Source organism: Tauraco erythrolophus, chromosome Z, assembly GCF_009769465.1.
Source record: "Tauraco erythrolophus isolate bTauEry1 chromosome Z, bTauEry1.pri, whole genome shotgun sequence".
In the NCBI taxonomy this organism is placed as follows: Eukaryota; Metazoa; Chordata; class Aves; order Musophagiformes; family Musophagidae; genus Tauraco; species Tauraco erythrolophus.
In genome coordinates, this window is record NC_141496.1 from 63,953,917 (window position 1) to 63,981,435 (window position 27,519).

At 38.1% G+C, this 27,519-nt stretch overlaps 1 protein-coding gene across 4 annotated transcripts in view; it reads left to right on the top strand.

Moving 5' to 3' along the window:
• Positions 1-27,519, top strand: part of GAK (cyclin G associated kinase) — a 66,694-nt gene that overhangs the window by 17,783 nt on the left and 21,392 nt on the right. For all 4 annotated transcript variants that reach the window (XM_086630047.1, XM_086630049.1, XM_086630048.1 and 1 more), the window contains exons 9-20: positions 129-241; positions 816-924; positions 3,456-3,579; positions 12,364-12,413; positions 12,512-12,660; positions 15,873-15,995; positions 19,338-19,471; positions 20,726-20,920; positions 21,951-22,068; positions 24,475-24,554; positions 24,909-25,102; positions 26,981-27,139. In XM_086630047.1, coding sequence (XP_086486173.1) covers positions 129-241; positions 816-924; positions 3,456-3,579; positions 12,364-12,413; positions 12,512-12,660; positions 15,873-15,995; positions 19,338-19,471; positions 20,726-20,920; positions 21,951-22,068; positions 24,475-24,554; positions 24,909-25,102; positions 26,981-27,139 — 1,548 coding nt within the window. The remainder of the gene's footprint in view (positions 1-128; positions 242-815; positions 925-3,455; positions 3,580-12,363; positions 12,414-12,511; positions 12,661-15,872; positions 15,996-19,337; positions 19,472-20,725; positions 20,921-21,950; positions 22,069-24,474; positions 24,555-24,908; positions 25,103-26,980; positions 27,140-27,519) is intronic.

Here is a 27,519-nt window from a genome sequence, read left to right on the forward strand (position 1 = left end):
TAGCAGTTGCTCCATTCTGTTCACATGTTTGGTTGCTTGTTATACTGGACTGCACTGAAGAAATTAATCTCTGCTGGGAGAAGAGCTCTGAAGGGTTTCTGTTACGTCATCTGAATCTCCTTTTTTAGGCTCCACTTTGAAGGTGAACCCAGAGGAGAGATTGACAATCACTGAACTTGTGAATCAACTGCAGGAGATTGCAGCAGCTAGGAACGTGAATCCTGAATCCCCTATCACAGAGGTAAAGATATCTTATAAGGAGTATTATGGATTAGGTCTCCCTTCTCTCCTCTTACCGGTGAGTGTGAGTTTAGTAACAGATGTCAGAGCAGGTCCCCTGTTCCTCAGTTCTTTTGAAAGTTTCACAATAACTTGTTTTGAAATTCAATTGAAATGTTCTGTATCACTTGTAGGATCTTTGAAAATATGCCTTTTAAAATGCAGAGCTTGCATGACATTAAAGGAAACTAGTACTTATTGCTTGTTGAAAAACTTCTTATGATCTTGGGTCACTCTTTAGTACGCAAGTGCTGTTTGATGTGCTGCATTTAATCCTAATTAACTTGCACAGAAAAATCTAATATATGAAGGCTCTGTGTACCGTAACTTGAAACCCACTTAGGTGTCTTCTGTTCAATGCTCAACTTGCACAATACTGCAAGTGAATCCATTAATGTATTTTGACTTCCTGGCTTTCTCCTGAGGTTAAGTAACTGATAGCTTGCTTGTTCTCATGGAGTAAATGCAATTTAGAAACCATAACAAATGGGCTAAACTGGCAAGAAAATACTCATTGTGAGTATTAATTTCTTCAGCTCCTGGAACAAAACGGAGGCTATGGAAACAATGCTCAGCCTCGGATGTCTGCAACCTCTGTTTCACAGAGCTCCAATCCTGCAGGACAGCTCAATATGCACAGTGCAGGTCAGTGCAGAAAAAGACATCATCTTAGTGTAAAACCAATTTCATATATTCTATGTGAAAAAATATCATTTGGGGGTTTTAAACATTTTGCACAAGTACTAGCTATTTTGCATTTATGTCACTGTTTCTAACCTTGTTTTATTTTTTGCAGAGTTTGGTTGTATGTTGGTACACGCAAACATGAATTTGAGTTCATTGCTGGGCAGGATAAAATTAGGTTTCTTATGTAAAATAGTTGAAACTAAAGTGCTTTATTGACCTGTAGAGGTGAGAGAGTTGAAGTAAGTCAACTAAAACTTGATGAAAGTGGTGGATGCAGTAAGCAATAATGTCCTTATGAAAAAGGGCTATAGAGAAAGTAGTCTTCAGGTTATGACAAACAAATAAAAATGGCTCATTTTAAACCCAAAACTTTCTGATTCAGTGAGGCCATGATATTTGAAAATGTCTTGTGTGAAGAGGATTTAAGAGAAGTTTAAATTTAAACTGTTAAAAATCTCAAAGTGCTGTATTTTAACTTTGTTACTTTGTGGCAGAAGTTACTGAAATCAGTACATATCCCAGTCTGCACAATATTGGATCTTTGGTGTAAGAAAGTGACAGCTGTCTCTGCTTTCCAAGAACTACTTAACATCACATATGTTACAATGTAAAAAGATAGCAGCCATTCTGCAGCCTTTGGTGTAACTTTATGCTAAAACAGGCTCGTTGGTGTCTAATGGTTGAGGCTGTCCAATAAAGAAGTACAGAAGCAACTGCAGGGATTTTTACTATGGACCACAGTAGTTCATTAATGCTAAGGAGTCACTGACCTGACATGTGTTTTAGCCTGTGAAGAGCCTGTATTGGGGAAGACATACTTCGATAAGCATCTGGGGTCCACTTCTCTGTCCCCCTCTCTTCCCTGCAAAAAGACTTTGAGCCCTCTGTGATAGTTTGAAGTGCATCTGACAGAGCAAACACAATCTAAAGACATTTAGTTTTGTTACTTCCAAAAATTCATGTCTGACAGCCTCAAGGGGAAAAAGCAGAAGCCTAAATGAAGTTTATATTAGCTATCCAATCAGTATGTTCAGAAATAGCCGTAGCTGGTACTGCCTTAAGCCCGGCTGATTATGGGAGGACTGTGCAGGGAGGACTTCAGGAGGTGGTTGCACCACAGGACATCAATGATGAGGAGGAGTTACTTTTCCTCAGATGGTACTACAGTAGTTGGACTAGCAGTACTATATTAAGTCAACCAAAATGTCTCAAACGACACAATTAAAAGCTGACATACTCATTCTGTAAAAACAGATATTCCAGAGTTCATTCAGTTGAAAATCATAGAATAGCATAGGCTGGAAGGGACCTTAGAGATCATCTAATCCAACCTCCCTGTCATGGGCAGGGATGCCTTTTAACTAGATCGGGCTACTCAAGGCTCCGTCCAACCTGGCCTTGAACACCTCCAGGGAGGGGGCATCCACAACCTCTCTGGGCAATTTATTGCAAAGTCTCACCACCTTCATACTGAAGAATTTCTTCCTGAGATGTAATCTAAATCTGTTCTCCTTCAACTTAAACCCATTGCCTCTTGTCCTATCAGTGGACACTCTTGTAAAAAGTCCCTCCCCAGCCTTCCTGTAGGTTCCCTTCAGGTATTGGAAGGCAGCTATTAGGTCCCCCTGAATTTTTGTTAGGTCCTCCTGAGATATACTTGCACTTAATATAGTAAAGAAAATTAGAAGCTTCATAGGCTTATTTGCATCTAATTTCTTATTAGAAGGCAGTTTCTGAACCCATCTTATCATATATCATTTGTGAATATTGAACACTTCAATTAATGTAGAAGATACCAAGGAAATATTTCATTCTTCCAACTTGGCATTTCCTGCTTGATGTTACTTATGCTGAATTGCCAATGAGACAAAGGATAGTAATGTTCCTGGGAAGCTTTTAAAATTGGGTAATGTTTGTTGCAGTAGTGTTATGTGTATATCAATTTCTGTGGAAGAATTGAGCTTCCTAATAGGACTGTAATCAAAAGGCTGTCTGGCCATCTGTTTTGTGCAAGGATGAGTACTATTTGTTGTATACAGTCATATTAATAGGGATGTTGTGCTTCAAGAGTAAGTTAATTATGCCAGCTGCTTTTGAAGCCCTGCATTAAAATGTCTCTACTGGGAGTGCTTAAATAGATTTGCTAATGATAAGCTGCACTTTAAGACACCAGTAATAAAAAAGGCAGTATTTTGCTACACTGGCAATATGAAATAAATGCTTTACTTTCAGAAATACTTTACCTTGTTTTCTTTTAAATGCAAACAGTCCATTAAACAATGTGTTAAGCAGTTCACTAGTACCTCCAACTGCAGGAAGTGCTATTTTTTTACATAGGTCATAGTTAAGGAGAACTGTAGAACTGAGCCTTACAGCAAGGTGTAGAGTGTATGTGCATCCACTTCCAGCTTTGTAGGCAACTTGCTTTAGTATGGAGCCCATTCCAGGATATGACTTAAAGTACAATTATTTCTATTTCATTGCTCTAGGCCTGACCGTTGCTGAATGTGACCAGACTTATGGAGGGTTCCTTGACATTATAAGGGGTGGAACGGAGCGATTTTTCACTAATATTAAGGATACATCTTCTAAAGTTATCCAGTCTGTGGCCAAGTGAGTAAAAAAATAGAATAATTAAAATTGTACTGGTAAGAGTTCACAATGAAGAATCAGGAGCTTAGTCGAGAGATGATTAAATTCAGCATACTTTTCCAAGTATGAGCTCTAGAAGCTGGTAGGTAGCCCTGAGATTTTATGAATGATGCTAATGCAAAAGTTACTTTAGCAGTCATATGCTAGAAGTGAAAATATTCAGGGCAAAAGCCTGTCCATAAGTAGTACTTTCTCTGCTGTATTTTAGATACTGAAAGCTTGGGAGATGAGCAAGTGGGGGCTGGAGCAGGGTGGAGAGGTATGGAATAGGACTATCATGGTTCAGAATGCATAAATTGAATTAGTCAATACAGCCTTCACAAATAAGAGAGGAAGGGAAAAAAAGATGGAGTGGTGAAAGGTACAAATAAAGGCAACAGTAGTGTTGTGGTTTAACCTGGCTGGCAACTAAATGCCATGCAGCTGCTCAATCACCCTTCCCTGCCCCCAGGTGAATGGTGAAAAGAATTAAAGGGGAAAAGGGAAGGGGGCTCATGAGTTGAGAAGAGAACAATTTAAGAATAATGTTAAAAGTAGTAACGATAAAATAATAATATATGAAAATATATATAATGATAATACATACGAACAATTGATGCACAGTGTAATTGTTCACTACCTGGTGACCAATGCCTGTCCTATTCTGGCAAGTGATCCTGAATCAGGTAAGTCCCAACACCACATGCCAGGACAAATGAGAGTCCCAAAAAGAGCAAGAGATAGAATTCAGAGTCCAAGAGAATTCCTAAAAGAGAGAGCACTGCAACTTCCTGGTCAGCCCTCATCTGTGTACTGGGCATGAGGTTGCAGGACATGAAGTATTCCATTGGCCAATTTGGCCCTTCATCCTAAATCTAAATTCAAGTCATCAGTTAGAAATTGCAGGCCTTCTGTCCAGGCCTTGCTCCCCGCCAGCAGGCAGCACACAACAGAGCAGGAGAGCGTTGCAGAATGCGAGAACAACTGAACTTACACTGCCATACGACACTGTGTAATGCTAATCCAGACTCTGCTCACACCAACTGGAAACAAAGCAGAGCGTAGGGTCTTGCAGAAAAGGCTTACAGATCTTTCTGCATTGGCAGATCACACAGTTCACCATGGATTTGAAATCTAAATTCAGAAAGTAGCACTTGACTTTCTAATAGGGAATTTGGCCTGAAGGCGTGTTTAGAAGAACAAGTATTCTGTATTTGTGAGCCTGAAAGGGAACGCACAGTTATGCAAGCATGTATCAGAAGGCATCAAACACAGATTCAGAGCTCAAAGATGAATTCAACTTCAGCAACAAAATAAGTTACGTGCTAAAGACAAACATTCCAAATTGAAGACAGCAGGAGAGGCTGAGACTTTTTATATTTTATATTTATACAGAATATACCATAAGTGTTGTTGTAGCCCAGCTACGTTTGCTAGAAAGCATTACTTTCTAGCAAATACAAGCAGTTAGGCCGAATTTCATTTAGTGAAATACAGAAAAAACAACATGAAAAAGAACCTTAATGGTGATACAAACATGGAACATGAGGCAGTGGTTACAGATAAATTCTTGAGAACACTAAACTTAAAGCATGTCCCCATTTGCTTTAAATCATCTAACCTGGCACCTTTCCTGTGACATTTTAGAAAGTCTATGACGGATGCTGGGTAACAGTAGACTACTGTCAAAGTAAAGTATGAAAAACTTATTTCAGAACCAAGAACTAAACAGCAGATAAGCTTCAAATGTAGCTTCCTGTCCTTCCTTTCCTTTGTTCTTGGGAAACTGCTGTGGTCACTCCTGGTGGTAGTGTCACAGTAGCAGCAGCACCAGCCAGTTCATTTAGTGTTCACCTTGCCTGTCCTGGAGAGCAATCCTGAAACAGGTAAGGCTTGACACTGCAATCACAGATAAGTGAGAAGCCTGAAAAGAGAGTGAGAGAGGGAGAGAACTGAGTCCAAGAAGAAGCTGAGAAGAGTTTCCCCCAGAAGACAGAGCCCAACTTCCTGGTCAACCCTTGTCTGTATACAGGGTATGACATTGCATGATAATGGAATATTCCATTGGCTAATTTGGGCCTCAATCCTAAGTCTAAATTCATATCATAAGTTACAAGTTGTGGGCCCTTTGTCATGGCCTTGTTCTCCCAACCTGTTGTGCACCTGCACACTGGTGAAACATGGGAAGCTGAAAAGTCCTTGATGTCTCAGCACCAACTATAAACATCAGTGTGTTATCAACATTCTTCTGAGAGCATACTAGACATAACATGCAAACATAACATACTCTAAAATACCAGATCCAAAACACTGAGCTATTCTATCTGCTAAAAAGAAAAACTAACTCTGTCCCAGCTGAAACCAGATGTGGTTCTTATCACCAGGATGTGAGAAGAAAAACTGCAGGGAGGTAGTGTATGAACTGTTCTGTTCAGTTTAGTTTTCAGGTGGAATCCTATGCTCTCAAAGCAAAGTGAGAGGATCTGCACTGTTTCGTTTCCTTTGTCCTTCCATTATATGGAAGATACTCTGCTGTTTTGGTGTATGTGTTTTCAGATACCTAGTGTGTGATTTTTTTTTTTTACTAATCAGATTTTCAGTCCTATTCCAAATGTTTCTAGTACCTCTGTGATCAATGTTGATCAATCTGTATGACTCATACATTTTAACTCATAATAAAATTTTATGCAGTGTAAAAGTTGTTTCTTAACTCTAGGAAGAGCAAGTAAGTTACAACCAAATATGATGACTGAACGACAGCCTCCAAAGCAATGCTGAACCGTGTTCCCCCACACTGTAGGGTTTGTGGCCCTTTAATTGGGATAGTGTGCTCTGGCTTGTGAAGTGTTGCTTGCAACATGTTTTTCTGTCACAGTGTAATTTGTGTGTAGCACTGCCCTAAAATATATGTAATGATAGGTAAGTTAGATCCACAGATCTTGCAACTCTGTAGCCATATCAAGTGCATTTCTAGATGTTTGCTTCTATTTTTATGCTTAAACTTCCTATGTGTGGCTTACAAAGGCCAGGTTCTCTCTTTTTTTAAAGGATGTGAAAGCTATGCAGCTTTGGTTTATCCTTAAGCTTTCTAAAGAAGCAACTGGTACGGTAGCATCAAACTCTTTGCCCTGGGGAAACCACACTGACTTGAGACAAGATAGGAAGGTGTGCAAGGAAAATGAACTGTTGCATGATGAAAAGCAGTGACTCGTTAGTAGCTTAGCAGAACTTCAGGAATTCTTTATATGAAGTAACATGATGAGCTACGTTTAAGCAACTACTCTCCATTTGATTTCTTTGGCATGTGCTGTCTTGCAAGCCTCTGTTTTTATCTCTTTGTACCTGCTGCCTTCGGTGGAACGGATCTTTCTCTCCTATCCTCTTCCCCTCCTTCTGTTTCTTTCATGGTATCTTGTTAAATGACATTTACTATGTAGTAAAACAGAAGTATTCTGCAGATTCCTTGCCTCTGATAGCTCTACTTATAAACTTGAAAGTACCTATTTCCTTGTCTTAAATTCTGACAGTTTTGCTTAGGTTTACCTCTTGCAGTGGAGAAATGACTAGTCTTCCTTTGTGAAGATAAGACTTATTCTTCTCTGCCTTTGACAAAGTTATAAGCCTTGCTTTTCCATGCGTGTGTTCCTGTATTAGATTTTATGCTGATACTGTATTTTGATTGTACACTACATACATCTGAAGTGCTTCTGCACTTCACTTGTGCGCTTGCTTCCACATGACTTTCTGGATTGTGGTGCGCCTTCATCAATCAGTTATGTTTGAAGGAGTAATGTCTTCCTGGTCTTGCAAGTGATTTCTTCCTTAAAGGCCACTGGAAGTTTACTTTTTGAATTTAATCTTGAGCCATTTTCCCCTTTTCTAGTGGATTAGGACTGTCTAAAATCAACTTTTTAACATGGAGTGGCTTATGCTGTGCCTGCACCTCATTTTTATTTCGCTTATCTATCAGGTGTGTGTGGCTTTTTACTTTGATTTCCTTTGGTTCCATGGTAAGCATAGCGTGCAGGGAACAAAACTGTAACTATGTCCATCTGCATCTGCAGAGCTCATCTGGTAGGTTTTGAAGTACAGGACAGTGAGTACTTGCTGTCTGAAAAGATGCTGTTCAGTTCTCTACAATTGTTTGTTATGGTGACTGCCTGAAATAGGTCTTGCATCTATCTTACTCTTGGAGTTACTATGCTACTTCTGAACTGCTAGTTGGTGTTATATGAACACTGAACTATACACTTGGCACTTCATTAGAATCCCGTTTTTTCAACAAAAATGAAAAAGCTCCAGTATGAGCTGGAGCTTGAGTCTCTGGAGTCTTGCGCAGAGCCTCATGGCAGAATCGTTTATGCCTTAAATTTGCATGGGAGATAAGAAGCTATTGGAATTGTCTAAACTGCTGCAAACCTTATCTGGCATGACTATTTACTTCGTGGTAGTGTTTGAGCCTCTGTCAGGAATATGAGCACTGTTGGAGACATTTTAGTGCATGTCTTGTGGAACTTACTAAATATTAGTCAGAGAAAAGCTCTTTACCTTTAGATCTTATTTGTATTAATTACAGAAGGTCATGTGGATATTTGCTAGAACTGAGTAGTTTGTGAATGCAATTATTGGACATGGTTTTGGTTTGTAGCTCTTAATGGGTGGGAGTATTGTAATATCCAAATTAGACCAACAAGCCGTAGGCCTTTTCCAGCTAATGAGGGATACAGAATTTCCATGGACTGTGATGGATTGACAGAGGATCATCAGGCAGTGTGTAAGTCCCAAGCTTCAATGTGAGAATATCAGTCCCTCATAGATGTTTTGGACTAGGCTGATTGAGTAAGGATTTATGCTTAGGTGGCTTGTGCACATCACCTCTGTAGACAGAGTGTGTGAGACTGTCAGATTTCTGTTTGAGCTCTGTGCTAACATAAACCCTCTGTCTTCATACAACTGCCTTTTTGTTTTCTTATGTTATCCAAGTGAATTTGGTCATTGGCTTGGGAATGAAAGAAAAGGAGGGAATGCACCAAGTACATAATTATGCTAGTGAGAGCCAGTTTCTTCAACACTTATTTTCCAGATAGTATTTAATCAGTATTGAAGGGGAAACTCTTTCCACTTGTAATTTGCTAATATTCTTTAGTGATCCTTAATGCTATAATTTTCATTTCTTGATAAGCCTATCGTGTATTTTGAATCTTAACTGTGTTTAACAGTTCACTGAAATGGCAAAACATGAATTAACATGAGCAATACTTAATGTTACACAGGACCTAGGATAGTCTCAGATTCTTTAGCATTTAAACATTCACTGTGCTGCTGAAAATCCCACCACTGGCCTTGTGCATTCTTAGACTATTTATGCTTTAACCAAGCCAAAGTGTTAATTCTTTGTTTGCATCTACTATAGGACATACTTGATTCTGTCATGGTCATTCTCTGCCTTTACAAACTTGTGTTGTGGCTACAGCTGATATCTTCAGGCATGTGAAAACACCTCTTCTACTGTTGCATCCTTGACTGCCTTTCCAAAACTCTGCAACCAACATCAGAAGCAGGCATTCTGGACAAACTAAAATGTCTCTTGTTGTACATTTTCCTCACCATACTAAAGCACTCCTCGTGTTGGAGTCTGTCATCTCATTAGGCAGATTCTCTCCTTCCTGCTTAACATTGCTTTTCTGAATTGTGGAGTTATTTCCTTTACATTCAGATGAACTTATTTCTCACTGAATCCTACCTACAGTGGAAAAGTTAGTGTTTTGTGATTGCTACAAAAGGTTATTTTTTTCTATCCCATAGCTGCTTCTATCTTAATTAAAATTTTGGTCTTGTGTTTATCCTAATAAGTGGTAAAGTTTGAAAACTAAACCAGATGTCAGGCTACTAGAAAGTGAGTGAATGAGGGCCATCTTGATTGTCTCCCAGGTCACCTCACTTGCAGGTGTTGCAATCTCTGTTGCTGATTCAGGTCAGGTAGAAGTGATTTGTAGCTATGTGAGAGAGAACACAGAGCAACAGAGTTTCAGCCCTCTATTGATAGAAACTGATCTAGAAGGAAGTACTAGGGTGTATACACACTGAGACCAGATATGCACTGCTCTGTGAAGGGGTCTGATATGGCAGGGCAGCATCTGCCTAGAAGAGAACTTTGCTCCAGCGAATATACCTGTGTGTGCCTGATAACTCATTCTGCAGGTATGTGGCCTCAACTTACCTCTGCTCAGCTTATCTGTCTCTCACTTGCGATGCTGCTGTGCCCTTGACCTTCTTGCCCACCTGGGTACACTGCTGGCTCATATTTGGCTGGCTATGACCCAACACCTTTCATAAACCTGTGCTCACTGGGCCGGATCACCTGGTCATCCTGTCTTTCCTTGGGAGATTTTTCCTTATTAAAAGAAGCAAGAAAGATCATTCAGAAATATGCAGAAAACATACTTGATGCCTACACAGTAACGTTATCAAGGCCCTGCCTGTACGCAAAAGATGAAAGTAGCGTACAGTTTTTCTACACAGGAAACAACTAAGGATCAACTGTGAATACAGCCATCTCTTGTTACTTGTTTTCACAAGAGTTACATACTGCTTCAGCTTCTGACTTTCAGGCTGTTGCCTATGAGAAAATGAAGTCTGCTTTGTTGTGAAGAGGAAAAGTTAATTGGAAACAGTTCATGTCCTCATTTGCCTCTCTATGCACATATCTAGTGAATAGCCCAGGAAACCTTATAGAAGTGATTAACAAGGCAAACCCAGGACACTTCAAGAGATCCTGTAACTACACAAGTCTGTCTCATTTTTACCTTACTTCCTGAAGCACCAGGACAGGGCCAGGTTTTCCCTGCAAATCAGCAAGCTTGAATTGGCTGTGCTGTTGTCGACATACCAGGTTGTACTTTTCAGCAATGTGTGTATGGTGAGATCTGTACTCCTAATAATGTTGCATTTTAATTTAGACATGTAAAAAGCAAAGCTGGACTGAGTGATCTTGCTAGTAAGAATTCAATATCTGAAAATATTTCCAAAGGAGTGGGTGTGAGGACTGTTTTTTTTGCTCTTTCAAGTTGCTGCCTAGCCTCCATGTTATGGCATTGAAGAGTTAATGATTCTTTCTTTCTCAGGCTATCATATTAGGTGTTTCTTTGTCTTGATATCTAAAAAATTTGATATCATTAGAATGATCTACATGTTTTCTTTCTCGAAGCTGGTGCATGTAAGCAACAAATAACACTTGACGCTTCACAATCCTGTAAAGGACTATGCTCATCATTCATTTTAGTAAGAAATCATTATTAGCTCTGTGAATTTCTGCCTTAATTTGGCTGCAACAGTATTACCACTTGGGCTAAATGATGAAGTTATGTCCTTCCAAAGGTGCAGAGAATTTTGAAGTAGTGTTATTTGGCCATTTTGTCTGCCTCCTTATGCAAGACTTTTCCAGGGTGAGTTTTTTAGTGCTTTGTCTAGTGAGACTGTCAAACTTCCTTGTGGTGATTTCAATTTCTCTTGACCTTGCATCATTATTGTTGTTAGGACACTGATTGTCATTCCACATAAATACTGTTTAATGTCCTCATGTTAAGAACAGTTGTTCTTGCTGTATCTGAAATCTTCCTCCCAGTCCTTGTAACTTCAATACTCTTTTAATCAATCCCTCCAGCCTCCTTCATTTTACTAGCAAGCAGTAAGGAATCAAAGCATAATGTTCTCTTGATGTTTCAAAATTTGTGTGGTATCCTAGGTCTGCTCTTTCAAGCAGTGTTTTGAAACTATAGTGATATAAAAGCACTGCTTTGATAGTGCCTGTGCATTCCTTAAACATGCATCATAGTGTTGTGATGACATTTTGATATTCTGGACATAATACACTGCTGATTTTTTTTTAAGCTAGAGATGTCTAAACCAAATTCTGTAGGTGAGGTTTGTTCGTACTTTGCCAATCAGGAGTGCAGACCTAAGATTATACTCAAGGATGTTGGCCTGTGCTGGTGCTTTTCAGTCTTTTTCTCAAGCTTTTCATCATGCTACACAGCAGATACTCTAGAAACACAAAAAATAATTTTGGTCTTAAACCAGTAAATTATTGACGTAATGGGGCTGATTAGGTGGAGATGAAGGGAATGAACCTAAATAAAAAAAAATCCTTGGAAGATTATTATGCAAAAGGGTGTTCTTTAAAACTGTGCTGAACTATATGAAGATGAGTAATGATTAATGCTGTGCTCACTATGGGAGTTTAGGAAGTCAATTTCTAGAGGCATGGTTTAAATGAGGGAAGAGATTCGAGTACCCTGTATTCATATGGAATCCCAAAATTAGACAGCATGGCCATCTTGGCCAGATAGTAATATGCCAGAGTTACGTCATTTAAAGTGTAATGTTTCAACAAATGGTCTTGTTTTAAGCATTATGATATCCTTCATTGAAAATGTTAATGCATCCTCAGAGTTTCAAACTGATACCTGCAATGAAAGCTTATCAGTAAGAGTAAGGGCTAGAGGAATGAGTTAAACATTGAAGACATCTGTACAAAATACCTAGAGATGGTTTTGTTGAAACTGATGTAAACGAATAACTGTTCAAATACAATCACAATTCTGAAAACTCTGTTCTGAAGACCTTGAAGTGTGAGGTAACAAGCCTCAGATAGAAGAAATAAGACGTTGTTCGTAGTGGTGAGTGTAGCCTGAGGGAGCTGGGTTTTAAACTTAGGGCTTGAGTGGTTCTGATTCCCGGTATTAACTCCTGTGTGTTCTGTTTCAGTTATGCAAAAGGAGACTTGGATATATCATACATCACTTCCAGAATTGCTGGTATGATAGCTATGTCTGTCTTAAGAATAATTGCTAATTGTTACTAATATATGAAAAAAATGAATGCTTCACCTGGTATGTGTTTGTTCTGTCTTCAGTGATGTCCTTTCCAGCTGAAGGTGTAGAATCTGCCATCAAAAATAACATAGAAGATGTGAGGTTATGTCTGGACTCTAGACATCCTGGCCACTATGCTGTGTACAATCTCTCTTCAAGAACATACAGGCCTTCAAGATTCCATAATAGGGTGTGTATAGTTCTTGTATATTTCTGTAAAAGGTCTTTCCACTCAATGTCTTAATTACACCTTCAGCTTTTTATTCTGAAAAAAAGTAGGCTGCATAATGAAAAAGATCACAAAAGAATAACTATAAACATAAGGTCAAAGAGTAACTTGTGTTCTGCTTGTCTTTACTTTCAATTCAAACTTAACTGGTTAAAGGCTAATCTCTAATCTTACTGACTAAAGTCTGTTTCCTAGGCTAGTGGTATCTTTGAAAACACGTACAGATACCTTACATGTTTCAAATTTAAATGGAGAATACTTAACATAATTTAAGTCTTACTAAAATTGCAATCTCTCCTGTATTTAGGTTTTCTTTTATCAAAGGTAATACTCCTTTGGTGACTGATTTGCACAAGCCGTTTACTGGACTTTCTCCTTGTCCCAGTATATAGCATTTGACTCCCATATGGCTCAGCCCTAGCTGACTGCTTGTGGCTACTGCCTGAAATAGTGGTATAGCTTAGCTAAGCCTCTGTGAGCCTTTCTAGCTATTCTTCTGATACTGAAATGAAGACATTTGCCTAATTCAGTAACAAAGTAGTGAGGACAGCTTGTTAGGTGCTGACGACTGACTTAATATTTGCTTGTAAGTACACCTCAACTGTTCCGTAAGTAATGCAACAGTGGAGACTGTCGGTGTGCTGTGAGTTGTTTAGCACTGGGCATGTTAGACCTCACCTAAGGACCTAGTCTGCAGTGATCATGCCCTTTCCCCACAATACTGGCTGCCCAGAGGAGAGTCCAGAAGCATTATTTGTTACTGGAAACCTCGTTTGGGCCTTATACTGCAGAGCCATCCTTAGCATTACTTCAGTTATCCAAGTTCACTTGAACTGTCAGGCTGAGGTATTTTAAATGTATTCTATTTAGTGCTTGTCACTTCTTTCCTTTTGTTTCCTTGTAAACTTGTAGACAAGACAAAGTATTGCCACAGCTGAAAAAAACAATTACAGCCTCTTTGGGTGGAGCAAATCAACTTCTTTGTCTGCATCTGGTTCAGTATGAGGTTCAGGCAGAGGCTGTTCAACATAGAAGGCAAAGCTTAATCATGCAGGGAACTTCCTGCATGACTATTTGGAGCAGGTACCTCAAAGCAAAATCTTCAGCAATGCTTTTTAGTGCTAGATGGCTGGAAAGTTTCACTGAGACTGACACAGTGAAGTGAACTGATTTGTTCCTCATCCTACAGAGCTATTGATCTGTTTATGGAATGATAAGTTCTGTGACTTGGAAGTTTTTTACCATGGGGATGGCTTGTTGGTTATGCAAGTCTGAAGTGTCTATACAGTGATATTCCTATTGTATTGATACTGTGAATGGTAATATAAGCACAGCTAAAGCTACCAATGATCTGTAATTTTTCTGATCTACATTTATCTCTTCAATATTCATTTTGTCTTATGGTATTTGTTTTGCTGGGAAGTAACAGTAAATCATAACTTGTCAAAACACTAAGAAATTGTAGATAAAGCCCACTTTATTGGCTGGGAGTATTTCTACAGAATATGGTCTTCAGGAGGTTTCTACAGAATATGGTCTTCTGCTTAAAAACAAAGACAGCTATTTTACTTGAAACAAACTTTTTAAATTGGAAGTTTTCCCTGTCCATCTTTGAAATCAAAATGCACAATGAGCAACACTGACATGTAACTTCACTGTTCAGTGCTGGGTGAGAGCGGCCACGTAGGAAGCTAAGGAAGCTTAGTTTTTCTTTAGTGCCTGCAAAAGATGATGATGGCAAGCGTTAAACTTGATCAGAGGAGAACAGCTTCTGAAATTCTTAATTCTGACACTTTGCTTAGTAGGTATTTATGAAATTACTTATTCTTGTTTTCTTGCTGTATACTGTCTGCATGGAACTCTTACAAATTGCTTTAACCTTGGTGAAAGTTAATGGTGGTTTTAAGTCTTCTCTGCTAGTTTCAAGTCCTGCTTGGAATAGGTTACTGAGAGGTTGTGCACTCTCCATTATTCTGCTAATGATCAGAATATTTTGAACTTAAAACATAGCGAAGGGAAAGAAGGTAATGTTGTATGCTACGCATCTTGTAACAAAGATAGTGTTTGAGCAGAAAGTAAATGGTAAATCAGGAAAAAGTCAGTTCTTTTTTTGCTTTTCTTGAATACACCTGCTTTTCTAGACTGTTTTCTGGTTTGTAGTTGTAATGCTGTGATGTTTCTTTTGCTACTGTTGTAATATTTGAGATGTACTGAAATGGACATTTAATCCTGTGATGAACAGGAATATAAAGGACTTTGCCTTAGCTTTAATTCATTCAGTGGAGACTCCACATAAGCTAACTTTCACACATTCAATTTAAGTCTCTCACAAAATGATGCTTTCTGAAACCGCCCTCTTTTTTAAATTAAAATACTGGAATATAGTGAAAACCTGTAGGAGGCTTTGTATGTCAGACTTTCTTTCAGCCTTTTTACCTGAGCTTGGCACAAAAACAGTCTCTGAGAATTTTTTGTGATACTCAGTTCAGGTAATTAATCTCAGAGTAACCCTTGAACAATCTTATCTGGGTAATAAAACATGTCGCTAATAGTAAGAATTGGTCTTCCATATTCAGCCATTGTAGTCCTGGCTAAAAAGAAACAGAAAAAGCTTGCTTTCTAAGTTGCTTGCTTGGTCCTGGCAGAACATCTACTCTTCAGGTGTTGCAAGTGCTCAAGGATCAGGTTTCATACACTGTATTCTAACTGGACAGCTTAATTTAAGAATATAGACTCTCAGCAGCGAAGCTGACGATTTGGTAGTGTTTTGTAGTGCTAATTGCAGATGGAGTATTATTTAACCATTGAGGCCCTTTAAATAAAGGACAAATATAAAAGCAAACCAAGCCTTTTTTTACTTAAGAATATGTGCACAAATCAAGTTGAAAGCTGCTTTGCTTTATTCCTTGCTCTCAGAAAATTTCAGATAGAAATATGAGTTGTTGGTACTTCTGGTGCAGCAGACTATAGGCAGGACTGGAATTCTACTGCACTTCACTGTATAAAGTGGTGCTTACACTGTGTGAGACTACTTTTCTTGAGCATCTTGCTTGACTTCTGCCTGAAGGTGGCATTAAAGTGTAAAATTGCCTCTTATATACACAGCTTATGCTATGCGAATGTATGTGACTATGTAATCTTGTTTCTTGCCTTTACTGTCTCTCTTGTTGCAGGTTTCTGAATGTGGCTGGCCAGCAAGACGAGCACCAAATCTTCAGAATCTTTATAGCATATGCAAGAACATGCATTTATGGCTGAAGCAAGACCAGAAAAATGTTTGCGTTGTGCACTGCCTTGTAAGAAATTGGTTTAAGTCCGAAGTGCTTTGCTCAACCCAGCTTTAAATTGTGAATAAGGATGCCAGTATCCACTCAGTTTGTGAATTTTACTGGCTTTATTTACTGTGACACCTGGGAGAAATTCCATTGTGCTATGTCTTTAGGAAAGTTATTTGCATATATCTTCTCCTTAGGCAAATTAGTAGGATAATATAGCCCTTGCTTACTTCCATGTAGCATGGAAGGCAGTATATGGGACTGATTAAGGCCAAGTAGCCTTTGGGGAAAAAAAATCTGCTCTACTATTTCAGTGCTTGCTCTGCTTTTGTTAATGTTTTCTGAGTTACAGTCAGGTGAACACTGCATTTCCCACTACTGTTGGTTTAGATTGTAGTCTGTATCTGCAGAATTGCAGAAACTGACTATGAGACTTCTGATTGAACTTGCTTTTGCTGGCAGCAGATTGCTGTGTAACTTCCACTGTTCTCTGATGTATCATTAACGTTGATAAAAACCAAAAAAGCAACAAAACTCTCCATAAGGAATCACCTCGTGTCAGACATGGGGGAAGAAATTAATTTAAGGAGTAGTTACTATGCTCAGGATTTGAAAACATGAGATGACTGTTATGTTCATGTAAGAGAATTGCATGTGAAACTTTGACATTCTTATTTTCCTGCACAGTAAAAAGAAACATGACAGTTGTTACAATGTATATGATACTGCTGGAAAGAATTCAAAATGGTCCTTTGATATTGTATGGTAGTCTACATGGAATATCACTATCAGAGTCTAAAAGAGGATTTGTTAATCTGGCAAAGTGTACTTCCTTAAACAGAGTTTTGTAAGGAAAAAATTCGGTTAATGCCAGCTCCTGAAAACCTAAGAGATTTTCAGTGCTGCTGTGAGGTTAGGAATCTAATTCTACATTGAAGTGATACTTACAGTATCTCAGTATCACATGGTTGCTGGTCAAGTAGGTAAGAAGCAGATGTGTTGAATTAGCACCAGTGTTTGTAATGTCTTTCACTTGAAGTGTTTCGTTTAAGGTATATAACTCATTTCTTTTCCTCAGCTGTGAGGGAAGCTTGTTGACTTAGGCTGCATGCCAGATGTGATGCAAAGAGCGTGCACCAGGATTATTAGAAATGAATGATAGCTGCAGTATGTGTCTTGGATTCATCTAGCTGGAAATTTTTATAGATTTAAAAAGCTAGGAAATCTATGTTGAAAAAATGCTTTATCTGGTAGAGATAAAGTGGTTTTGTCTGATAAGATTTTCTTGGATAAGAAAACATGAGTTGCTTCTTGTAAAGGTGAAACTGCCTCTAGATGGCTGGGATTCAAAACCAGCTAGGGCTTCCTGATCTTTACTGTAGAAGTTTGTATAATGCAGTGAATTGTTAAATTTCGACATTGTAATTTGAGTGATCCAATTGAGAACTAGCAGTTGAAAATGAGGCTTAAATGGCAGCTTCTTGCTTCAGCTACAGTTAAGTCTTTCTGGATTGGCAATGGCTGGAATCTGTTCTTAACTGGCATCCTATTCCATTGGTATTGCAAGACTGTAGCACATATGGCAGAGGCTGGAGTATCTCCAGGACATCTGCAATAACATACTGCTCTAATTATTGGAGACCATGCAGCAATGGTTGCTTTTGAAAACTTGCACAGCTTTGATGTGTGAGTAAAGGATCATCTTGATGGAACTTAATGGCAAAGAGACTTGCAACTGGGTATGCTGCAGCTCTTTAAGTGTACTAAGTGTTCCTTCAGATAGCTGTATTTGACCTGTGTTTAAATGAACCAAGTTAAGATAATTATACACACACTAGGAAAAGTTGAATTTATATTTTGAAGGTTATTTCTTTTCAAAACACTTAGACACAGAGCTCCCCTATCTAACTTTTTGAGGCTCTGGGACAAAATTTATGCTCAATTTAGCTTTTTCCAATTGTTTTTTATTGTTGCCTTAATGATTGTTTATGCCTGAGGATTGTTTTATTTTTGTAGCTAAGATCCATCATCCTTGTAAAAACATACAAGGAAAAAAATTCAAATTCTTGTTGTCTCGTCTCCTTATGAGAGTTTCTTTTGCTCCTGTTCTATAACTTATCAAGCTTCTTTCTGAACTGCAAAGTTCTATGATCAGATTTGTTTACTGATGATGTTCTTTATTTTGCATACTGTGTTTCTGGTTGTAAAGTGGTCTTTACAGTCTTGTAAAGTTGTCCTCTGACTTCATGCCACAGTTACAAAGAGTTTACTGTGACTTGCTGGCTTCTTTGTACAACAGTTTCTCTCCCTTTGGTGTGGTGCCTTAATTTGGAAGTGGCTTTGTAGGGCAAGTGTCATGCTAGACGTAGGTTACTGCTTGTCATGTCGATCAGTGTTTTTTCCATTATTCCCTTGTATTCATTAATGTTTTGTCCTAAGTCTAGGTGTCTCAGGGTAGGGACCATGTTTTTGTTATATCTGTGTGAAATTTAACTGAAAGGCAGTGCCCAGCCTGTTGAATCGTAGACTAGTTTAGAAGTCACTTTTAGAAATCATTAGGCTTGCTAGTTATACTAGCAGTAATAATATTGCAGAACTACTCTTTAAAGATCTGGCTCTTATGGTGCTGGCAGACCTTCTCATTGACCTAACTGATGGGTAGAATAGAAGCCTGAGTCTGAAGGAAATACCTGTTAAAACAAGTTGAGAAGAAACATTTCCTTCCTCCCTACTTCAACACTCACACCAAATGACTACAAAAAATTCTGGTCCATGTTGCTAGCGAAAGACTTGAGAGGTCTTATTCTGTCAACCATTACCTCTTCTGAATCTTCAGCCTTTTATAATGTAGGAGTAAACCTGGGATGTGTGTAGCCCTGGTCCCTACAGAAAGAGGTTCTGTGTTTTAATTTCTTTCTCTTGGTTCTGTGGCAAGCTTTTAATCTCAGGCAGTTTTAGTCAGAAGACTGAAGAGTTTAGTGTCTTAGTTCTTCTGAATCTTAGGACTTCTTTTGTAGCGGAAGTCCATGATTTTCAGCCAGAAATAGCACTGAACTGGGATTTCAGATAGCAGCCAGGAAACAAAAATGGGTATTAGTAATAGTGAGGTAGTAAACATCAATTGAAAATTTCAAATGGTGTTAAGCTAAAGCAATTATCCGCATTTGAGCAAGCAGATAATAGATAATCTTTTGTATGTTGTGGGAATCAAATGAGAACACATCACTCTCAGATACAAACTTCAAATCTAATGATCACACTAGACCTTTGGTTTCCTTAAATGAGGAGATAGTGTGTTCTTCAGTAACTTCTGTAATGTTTTTCCACTAGGTTTAATAACAAAGTTACAATTTTTTTTTGTAGGATGGAAGAGCAGCGTCTGCTGTTGTAGTTTGTTCTTTTCTGTGTTTCTGTCGTCTCTTCACTACTGCTGAAGCTGCAGTTTATATGTTCAGTATGAAACGCTGTCCTCCTAGCATTTGGCCTTCTCATAAAAGGTATGGTATTGGTCTGTTTGTAGGATACTGTTGAAGCAAGTATGCAATTGTGAATATGCCACTATTTTTACAGGATGCTTTTTGGGAAGATAAATTATTTCAATAGTGTCTGTGTTAGGACAGAAAAATACCTGAAAAAAACAGATGTATCATGAGTAGAGAAAGTAGTTCTGAATTTTGTGAGCCCTTCAGTTACTCACAGTGTTCTTATGGAAAGTGAGTCAAGGATGACCTGTAGTGAAAAAATGTTAGGAATGAAAACAAGGGTATGCAGTGCTTTTGAATGCTCTCTTAAGTATAATATCCTCTTCCACATGTGTATTTATTCCATGTTTACTAGTTTATTACAATGGGTTTTACTGTGTCAGAACACTGCAAGTTCTGTGGAAAGACCAATAATGATTTCTGTCAGGCTTTTTCTGTGTAGGTAAGAATGCCTTCTACTTTTTAAAAGAGTGCATGCAGAGGTGACTTTCATATACTTTGACAAATATTTTAAACTGATTATTTGATTTAATTTGACAGATCTTATGGCAATAATGTCTCAGTAGCAAGTGACACTAGTAGTAAAGCTGTTTCCTACAAAAAAGGATTAGATTTAGAAAGGTGAGAAATAAGAATTAAGTATAAATGACAGGTTATGCTGTTATACAGAGGTACTTTGCGTATAATTTAGTGCGTCCTCTATAAGATAACTTAAATGATGATAAATTTAAAGCCTTTAGGAAGCTTTGAATTACTAGCCTCAGAACTGCTGTGCAACTTTGACCCATTATGTGTAAGATACAAAATAAGTAGTTCTCCTAGTTTGGCATTCAGAAGCCTTTGGAAAGAGTGGCTAGTTTGTTTTACAATGGAATATATGTAAAGCTACAGGCCTAAGGTGATGTCTGGAGTTGTCTGGAAGGTGAGACACAGGTGCAGATGAGTGCTGTATTTAATTTTCTGGTCAGTATGTTTTTCTGTTGTGATGCAGCCATCAGGCTTTTGTACAGAAACTGTGTTGCTTTCCTTAAACTGAGGCTGTCTAGGGATCATAAATACTTCTCCATGTTTCTATTTAATTTTTCTTTTGTCAAATTCTATCAGATTTGAAAATCCATTTGCTGGAAGTGCTGTTCCTGGTGTTTTATCATTATTTGTCACTGCTCAGTGGCTGGAAGTAACAGAAGTTACAGAAGTAACTCCACTATGTGTTCACATGTCTTCAGAACACGATTCTCCGACTAAATTAGTACCTTTTGGTTTTGGCAGATACATCGAATACATTTGTGACATGATGGCTGAAGAACCCATTATTCCTCACAGCAAGCCTGTACTTGTCAGATCAATTGTCATGACTCCAGTTCCTCTTTTCAGTAAGCAGCGTAATAGCTGCAGACCTTTTTGTGAAATCTATGTGGGAGACGAGAGAGTAACCACTACCTCCCAGGAATATGACAAAATGAAGTAAGTACAGGTTATGATTTGCTCTGAAACAGTGTGCTATATTTTTTCTAGACTAACTTAAATATGATGTCCTTACTGTTAGGAGAAAGCATGATTTTTGTCTGCCAGTTGAGCAGAAAGCTTAACATATGGAACAGCTCATCTGTCCCCATTTAGCTGATCTTGAAAGGTAAATGATGGGGAAGAGACAACGTGTTTATAATAGCAGCTCGGATCTATTACTGCAGAAAGTGGGGATGATGGTGAGGTGGCACACTGGGCACTGGGAGGCAGAGGTGAGCAAGACCATCTTTCCTCTCACTCCATGTGATGTAAATTAGGGAGATTGATCACTGGTGTACATGTACTGAACTGAACGTCATGTGTCAGCCTTAGAAACAATAGGATCCTCCAGGCATGGTAGCTGTAAGGGGAGTGCTTATTAGCCCCTGTACAGCTCTGGTGTCTGCAGTTGGAATACAGCACAGGAACTGCAAACATTACTAGCAGTACTAGGTGTAGTCACAGATAGAGGAAAGATGACAAAATATCAAAGTAGTTCTAGGTTTCCTATAAATTCAAGCCCTGCAAGGAGTTTAATGAATTTGAAGAGAGCAGGAACAGAAACAGCTGTGGAGTGTTATAGTAATGTTTTCCCCTTTTCCCTATCCCTGCCCCTCAGTGGGAGTCCTAACATACCACAGCAGGGCAGCTACAGTTTCTCTCTGCACCTTTCTTTGGAACAGTTTTCTTTGTAATATCCTGTCTCTTGCGTTTCCCAGCAGCTCCTTGAAGACATGTTTCTCCCGCATTTGATTTGAGAGCTATGGGTCTATGTCTGTTACTCTGCTGTAGGCAACTGTTAATCTTGTTATTTTTAGAGCAGCTTTTAAGTTTTCATCATTTAGAGCTAATTCCTTCTCCATAACAAGAACTTGGAGCAGATTTGTATGGGTTGATACTGAAGGCCTTGGAGAAACCAAAGTAAACATAAGGTAGTATGCTATTTTTTTTTCAAATGAAGTTAACTGCAGTTATGTTTTATCTTCAGGGAGTTTAAAATTGAAGATGAGAGAGCAGTAATTCCACTAGGTATAACAGTCCAGGGAGATGTTCTCATTGTGATCTATCATGCCAGGTCAACACTAGGAGGCCGACTACAAGCCAAGGTAATGATAAATTTACATGGAAGACTTGCTTTTCCTTGTTGCAGTTTTGTGTCATACTTATATTTGTGATATCATTAAGTACATGGCTTTATTTGCTATTATTTGTTCAAAGAAGTGTGTGAGGTTTTCACGTACTTGGGAATTCAGCCTTTTCAAGCCTATTGTGTCCATTCTTAGTCCTCTGCATGTAGATGTTTTGGTATTTTTGGAAATCACTTCAGTAGTAAGGGCATTATATTTACATGGAAAGACTCTAGCCGTTTTTTTGGGGCAGTGATTATTAAAGTTGCACAACAAGCCAGATCTTTTTAATTCTGTACACGCAAACTGCAACCAAAGGAAAAACGTCACTCAATAGAAAAGTGAAATTCCAGGGACTGCCTGTACAAAACAAAACAGGCTAGAAAAATCAATGTGGCTGTGTACCCTATTTCTAGAGCCAGGTTGAGTTTTTTCTAGCCAGTTTCCTTACTGGTCTTTGTTCTCCTAGGGAGAATGTATGTTTCCTTTTTTAATGCAAATATGGATGCAAACATATCAAGATCACAAAAAACTTGCTAATGAAGACTATCTTTGAATTTCTAAAAAAGCATGTGTTTTTCTCCACATGAGTAACCCAAATTAAACCTGGAGATCCATGCAAGAGATAGGAAGGGATCATGCAAAGTTTAAGATAACCTGGAGCATTGCGAGAATTGATCCAGAGGTTCGTCAGTTTCCATACATTTGGGGCAAACGAGCATATTCATATGTATCTTGTATCACTGAAATGCATGGTTTTCTTGTGGTTTTCCACTTTGTGTGTAGGAAGGTGTATATCAAATCTCGATGTGTTGCAGAGTTTCAAGACTTCCTTACTGTCCCTAGAGTGCTATAGGTCAGTTTTTCCAGAGCAACCTAAAAATGAAAGCTCAGAGAAATGATTCTCTGCACAAAAATAAGTGTATGGTTTAAGGTCATCAGTGAAAAAGGCATACAACTAGGGAAAATTCAGCCCAGGTTAGCTTATAGTCCTTGTGCAATCTCAGTTTCACTGATGGTAGGATTTCTTTGGCGTGGATTCTTTGACACTTACTCACTAATTGGAAAATACTAGAATTTTCTCATCCGTGTGCTATAACACATGATACATCAACAGTATTTGTGAGGATTCTGGTTTGGAGCTTTGATGGAATGTTATTCAATGTGTCCTTAGTTTTACATACTCTGAATTTCCCACTGAAGCTCTCTGCAGTGCTCTTGGGGAGATTGGCCACTACATTTCCATATTGCTGTTAAGTGCCTAGAGCTGGGTATTGTGAATGGCTCCCACTCACAGTTAACATGAGAGAGGATTTACTTTATCTTCTAGGAAATATCTTGCATAGCAAGAGATTAGGAAAACTGATTTAAAAGATGTTTATGTTTTCAAATATAGTTCAGGGTACAGATGAACAGATGGGAGAAACTCTCCAGTATGTCCATGTCTGTCTTGTGCTGAGGAGCCTGACACATCACCTCCTGCAGGCTACTGGCAATGCTTTGCCTGTTGCTTGACTTCTGGCTATGATGTTCATTACATGGTCATTTACAAGAAAAGCTTTTGTAATTTGATTTTACCATATCGTGTTTAGTGGACTATTACTGTATGACTTGCTTTGTGAGGACTGGCAAGAATATTCCATGTGTGTTGTAACTAAACCCAGGGAACAAATACATTGTGGATTTATCAGTTTGCTGTCATTTGGGTTTGTGCAAGACCAGGAGCTACATGAATCTTCTACAGTAGCATTTTCTGGATTCTCTCATGCTATTCAGGCATGGAAAACTAGTTTTTCTGTCAGCAGAAGAAAGAGTTGGGAAGGATGAATGGTTATAATGAGTGAGTTTGGAAAAGCCCTCTAATTCTGTCTGGGACAAATGGTTGACTTGAGAAGTTGCTCAGGAAAAAACTTTTTTCATGTCTTCAAAGCATCATTTTAAATATGCTACATTTAAATGTGTACATTTAAAACTGTTCTGGAGGGACTCCTTTGTGTATGACATGTATTTCTTGCTTAGTGTATTGCACGAGTTTTTTCTGAGTGTATGTCATTCAGAAAAGTAATAAGGGTCATGGAGTTTCAGCCTCCAGAACAGGATCTGGAAACATTTAGCAGACTTTGATAATCTGTTTGAGGTTAGTGATGAGAGTTATCTGATTCATGTTCTTCTGCTTGGTTTCTGGTAGTAAAATAGGTTTGTCTATCTTCTGTCTTAAACTTCATTTAATATCTAAAGATAAAGTATACATGGAATCAAACTGAAATGCTAGCATAACTTGAAAATATTTTAATTCTGAAAATACTTTACATTATATTAAAGGCAAAACACCGCATACTGTTCATGTGGAATTATGCAGTTTCCTTCTCTTCTTGTTTTCAACAGATGACTTCAATGAAGATGTTTCAGATTCAATTCCACACAGGTTTTGTGCCCCAAAATGCAACCACAGTGAAATTTGCCAAGTATGTTGACACCCTTTTGTAGCAGACTGGAAGAAGCTTTCTTTTTGAAGCTATTTAACCTGCCAAACCAACATGGTGGGGGGAGGAAATATAGTCAGTGTAGGAAGTAGATGACTTCAATTGCAATAAGAAGATGCTTTCATTTTCCCACCTCAAGGAAACTGAAGGTTTTGTTCACGATACAGAAATTTTTGTACCGAAATACCACCTGTTTGAAATATATGGAAAAGTAAACAAATAATTTTTTAAGGTTTTAAGCCTTATACTAATTGCTTTAAAGTCTGTCTTGGACTGCAGTGAATTTAATCTAGTCAGCCATCAGTATCAAGAATCTACATGTATGCATCTTTGCAGGTATGATCTGGATGCCTGTGACATACAAGAAAAATATCCTGATTTATTTCAAGTCAATCTGGAAGTAGAGGTGGATCCCAGAGATAGACCTAGCTGTGAACAGCCACCGTGGGATAACATGAATATAAAGGGACTGAATCCCAAGATCCTTTTCTCCACCCGAGAGGAACAACAAGAGATTTTATCAAAATTTGGTAATGAATCTCTTGGAAAACTAGAGAATGATAGATTTCTAATGTATTTAGTGTTTGAGGCCTTTGTTTCATTTGTGACATTCCTTTAAGTGAAGGGAATTAAAAGGTGGTTTTTTGTAAATATCGATTAAAAATTTGCATTATATGAAGGAGTATAAATTATCCTCCAATGCCAGATTATAATTGTCCTTGTCTTACCTCTACTGTCATTATATTTTCTTGCTTTAAAGCTATGAATATGCTATTTGCAGGGATTTTAGCAAATGGGATTGACAGCCAGGATTTGTAGGCAAAATGTCTTGTGAGGACTGTATTTGGCTAAACTGGCACCATTATTTTGCTTAAAATCATCCGAGCGTTCCTTAATGGTCTTAATGTTTTTATTATTTATTATTTATTAAGACCTAAATGGTCTTAATGTTTTTATTGAGGTCCTTCTTATGTGTAGCCAAGTAATGTTGTAATTCAGTTTCTCAGCTTTTCTTAATGTGGTCCAGCAGATGTTTTAAATTTTTTTAATACTATGTATTCTGTGCTTCATCTGTAGATGCTTGCATTAATTCCAGTTAATGCTGTTCAGTATCTTCTGGTATCAGTAATTAGTTTTGACATTTTCGCTAAGGCTCTTAAGCCTTCTCTGTACTTCAAGGTTAAAAAGCACGATGGAGATTATTGTGGTGATTTTAGTACACCATACATGTGATCTTACTCTTTACTCTTATTATGGTACATCTTAATTACATTTGGTTTGATACAAGGTAGCTGCTGCTGTATTATCTTTTTTTAGCAGGATATGTTTGGTTTGTACTATGATTTAGGTAGTTTTCTCTTTAACTTAGTTCATATAGATTTAAAAAATCTGTGAACACAAGTCTCAGCTCACTGAAGTTGTTTCATTGATAATGAACTGTAAAAGCTACTCTTACTTCGCTTTCGTTTTTTGATTCATAAATGAAATGTAAGGCTGTCAAATTCCATTGAAAATATTTCTTAAAATTAATGGGAAGGGAATAATACAAGAGCAAGTGCTGTGAACTGGTTTTATAAAACTCACCTTATTAAAGTTTAATTTCCACTGTTTTATTAATCATGATCTTTCAGGTATGTTTTGAGACAGACTATTTTTTTTCAGCATCCCTGAGCTACAACAGAGTATGTGAAAATAGGATGAAAGTGCTCTACCAGTTTGGTATTTAGATTTAGACAAATAGCTTTCTTCTAACCATTCATCCCATTGTTTTCAAACAGTGGATGAACGCTTACTAATTTAGGGGGTCATCTTATTTGCCTTGAGGAAACCTCCTTTTTGGGAGATGATACAGTAGTAGGTAACTCAGCCCAATTCAGTCTTACACAAGAGTCACTTAATATACTTAATATCTGAGCTCAGTAAAATAAGAAACATAAGGAGTAGTTAATCACAGCATGCAGTGTATTATTTAACTCCTTTGAGATGTTTTAACTCCTCCATGTTCTTCTTTCTTTATACTCTGTTTTTTATCTATAGCTGCACTTGCTCTTTTCTGATGTTCTATTCCTTATTGCAGTTTTTGTTTGACTATTGCATATTTTAGGGATAGTTGGTACAAGTGAGGTGTTAATTACATTTTCATACAAATGTAAATAGAATGCTTGAGTGTTTTGCTATGAGTCTGATTTAATGTTACAGTTGAAAATAGGGTCTTACCAGCTTTTGCAGTTGAAACAAAGTTAATGTTAATTCCAAATGGGCGGTGGGGGGGGTCAGCATTTGCCTTTGCAGAGTAATAGAGAGTTGTCTTGCTGTAGCAGTCAGTCTGCAAGTCAAATACCAGCTGCTATGACCAGGGTTGAGTTTTATAAATTTCTAAGGCTCCTGGCTTAAAATCTGTCTTTTAGGGAAACCAGAGCTGCCTAGACAACCAGGTTCAACTGCACAATATGAAGCAGAAGCATCGCAACTGGAGCAGTCTTCAGAAAGTGCACCCACTGAGACAGAATCCTCACACAGCAGTAGTACTGATGCAAATAATTTCTTTAGTTCTCTGGACTGGAAAGGTACAAATTTTCCTCTGAAGTAACTATTTGTTGTATATTGTACACTTTCCAATGAGTGCTTAAGCCTTCTTATGGAGCAAAAGTCGCTATTTCACCAGACCAGGGGAAAAAGCTATTTTAAAGCGTGAGCTCCACAGGCTAACAAGTGGTCATTCTGCTTCATTTGGATAAACACCAAGTAATGTTTTTTTAGTAATGATGTGACTTAAATGCTGAACTTTTTTCTTTTTTTTCTGCAAAAATCTTAACCTTAAACGTCTGCAAGGAAGCCTTTGCATTTGCACAGCCTCACTTAGGCTGTCTGAGGAACAGAGGAAACAAAGTAGACTAACCAGTGGGGTCCAGATCAGTATGTATGGACCGAGAAGATGTAATTTTAT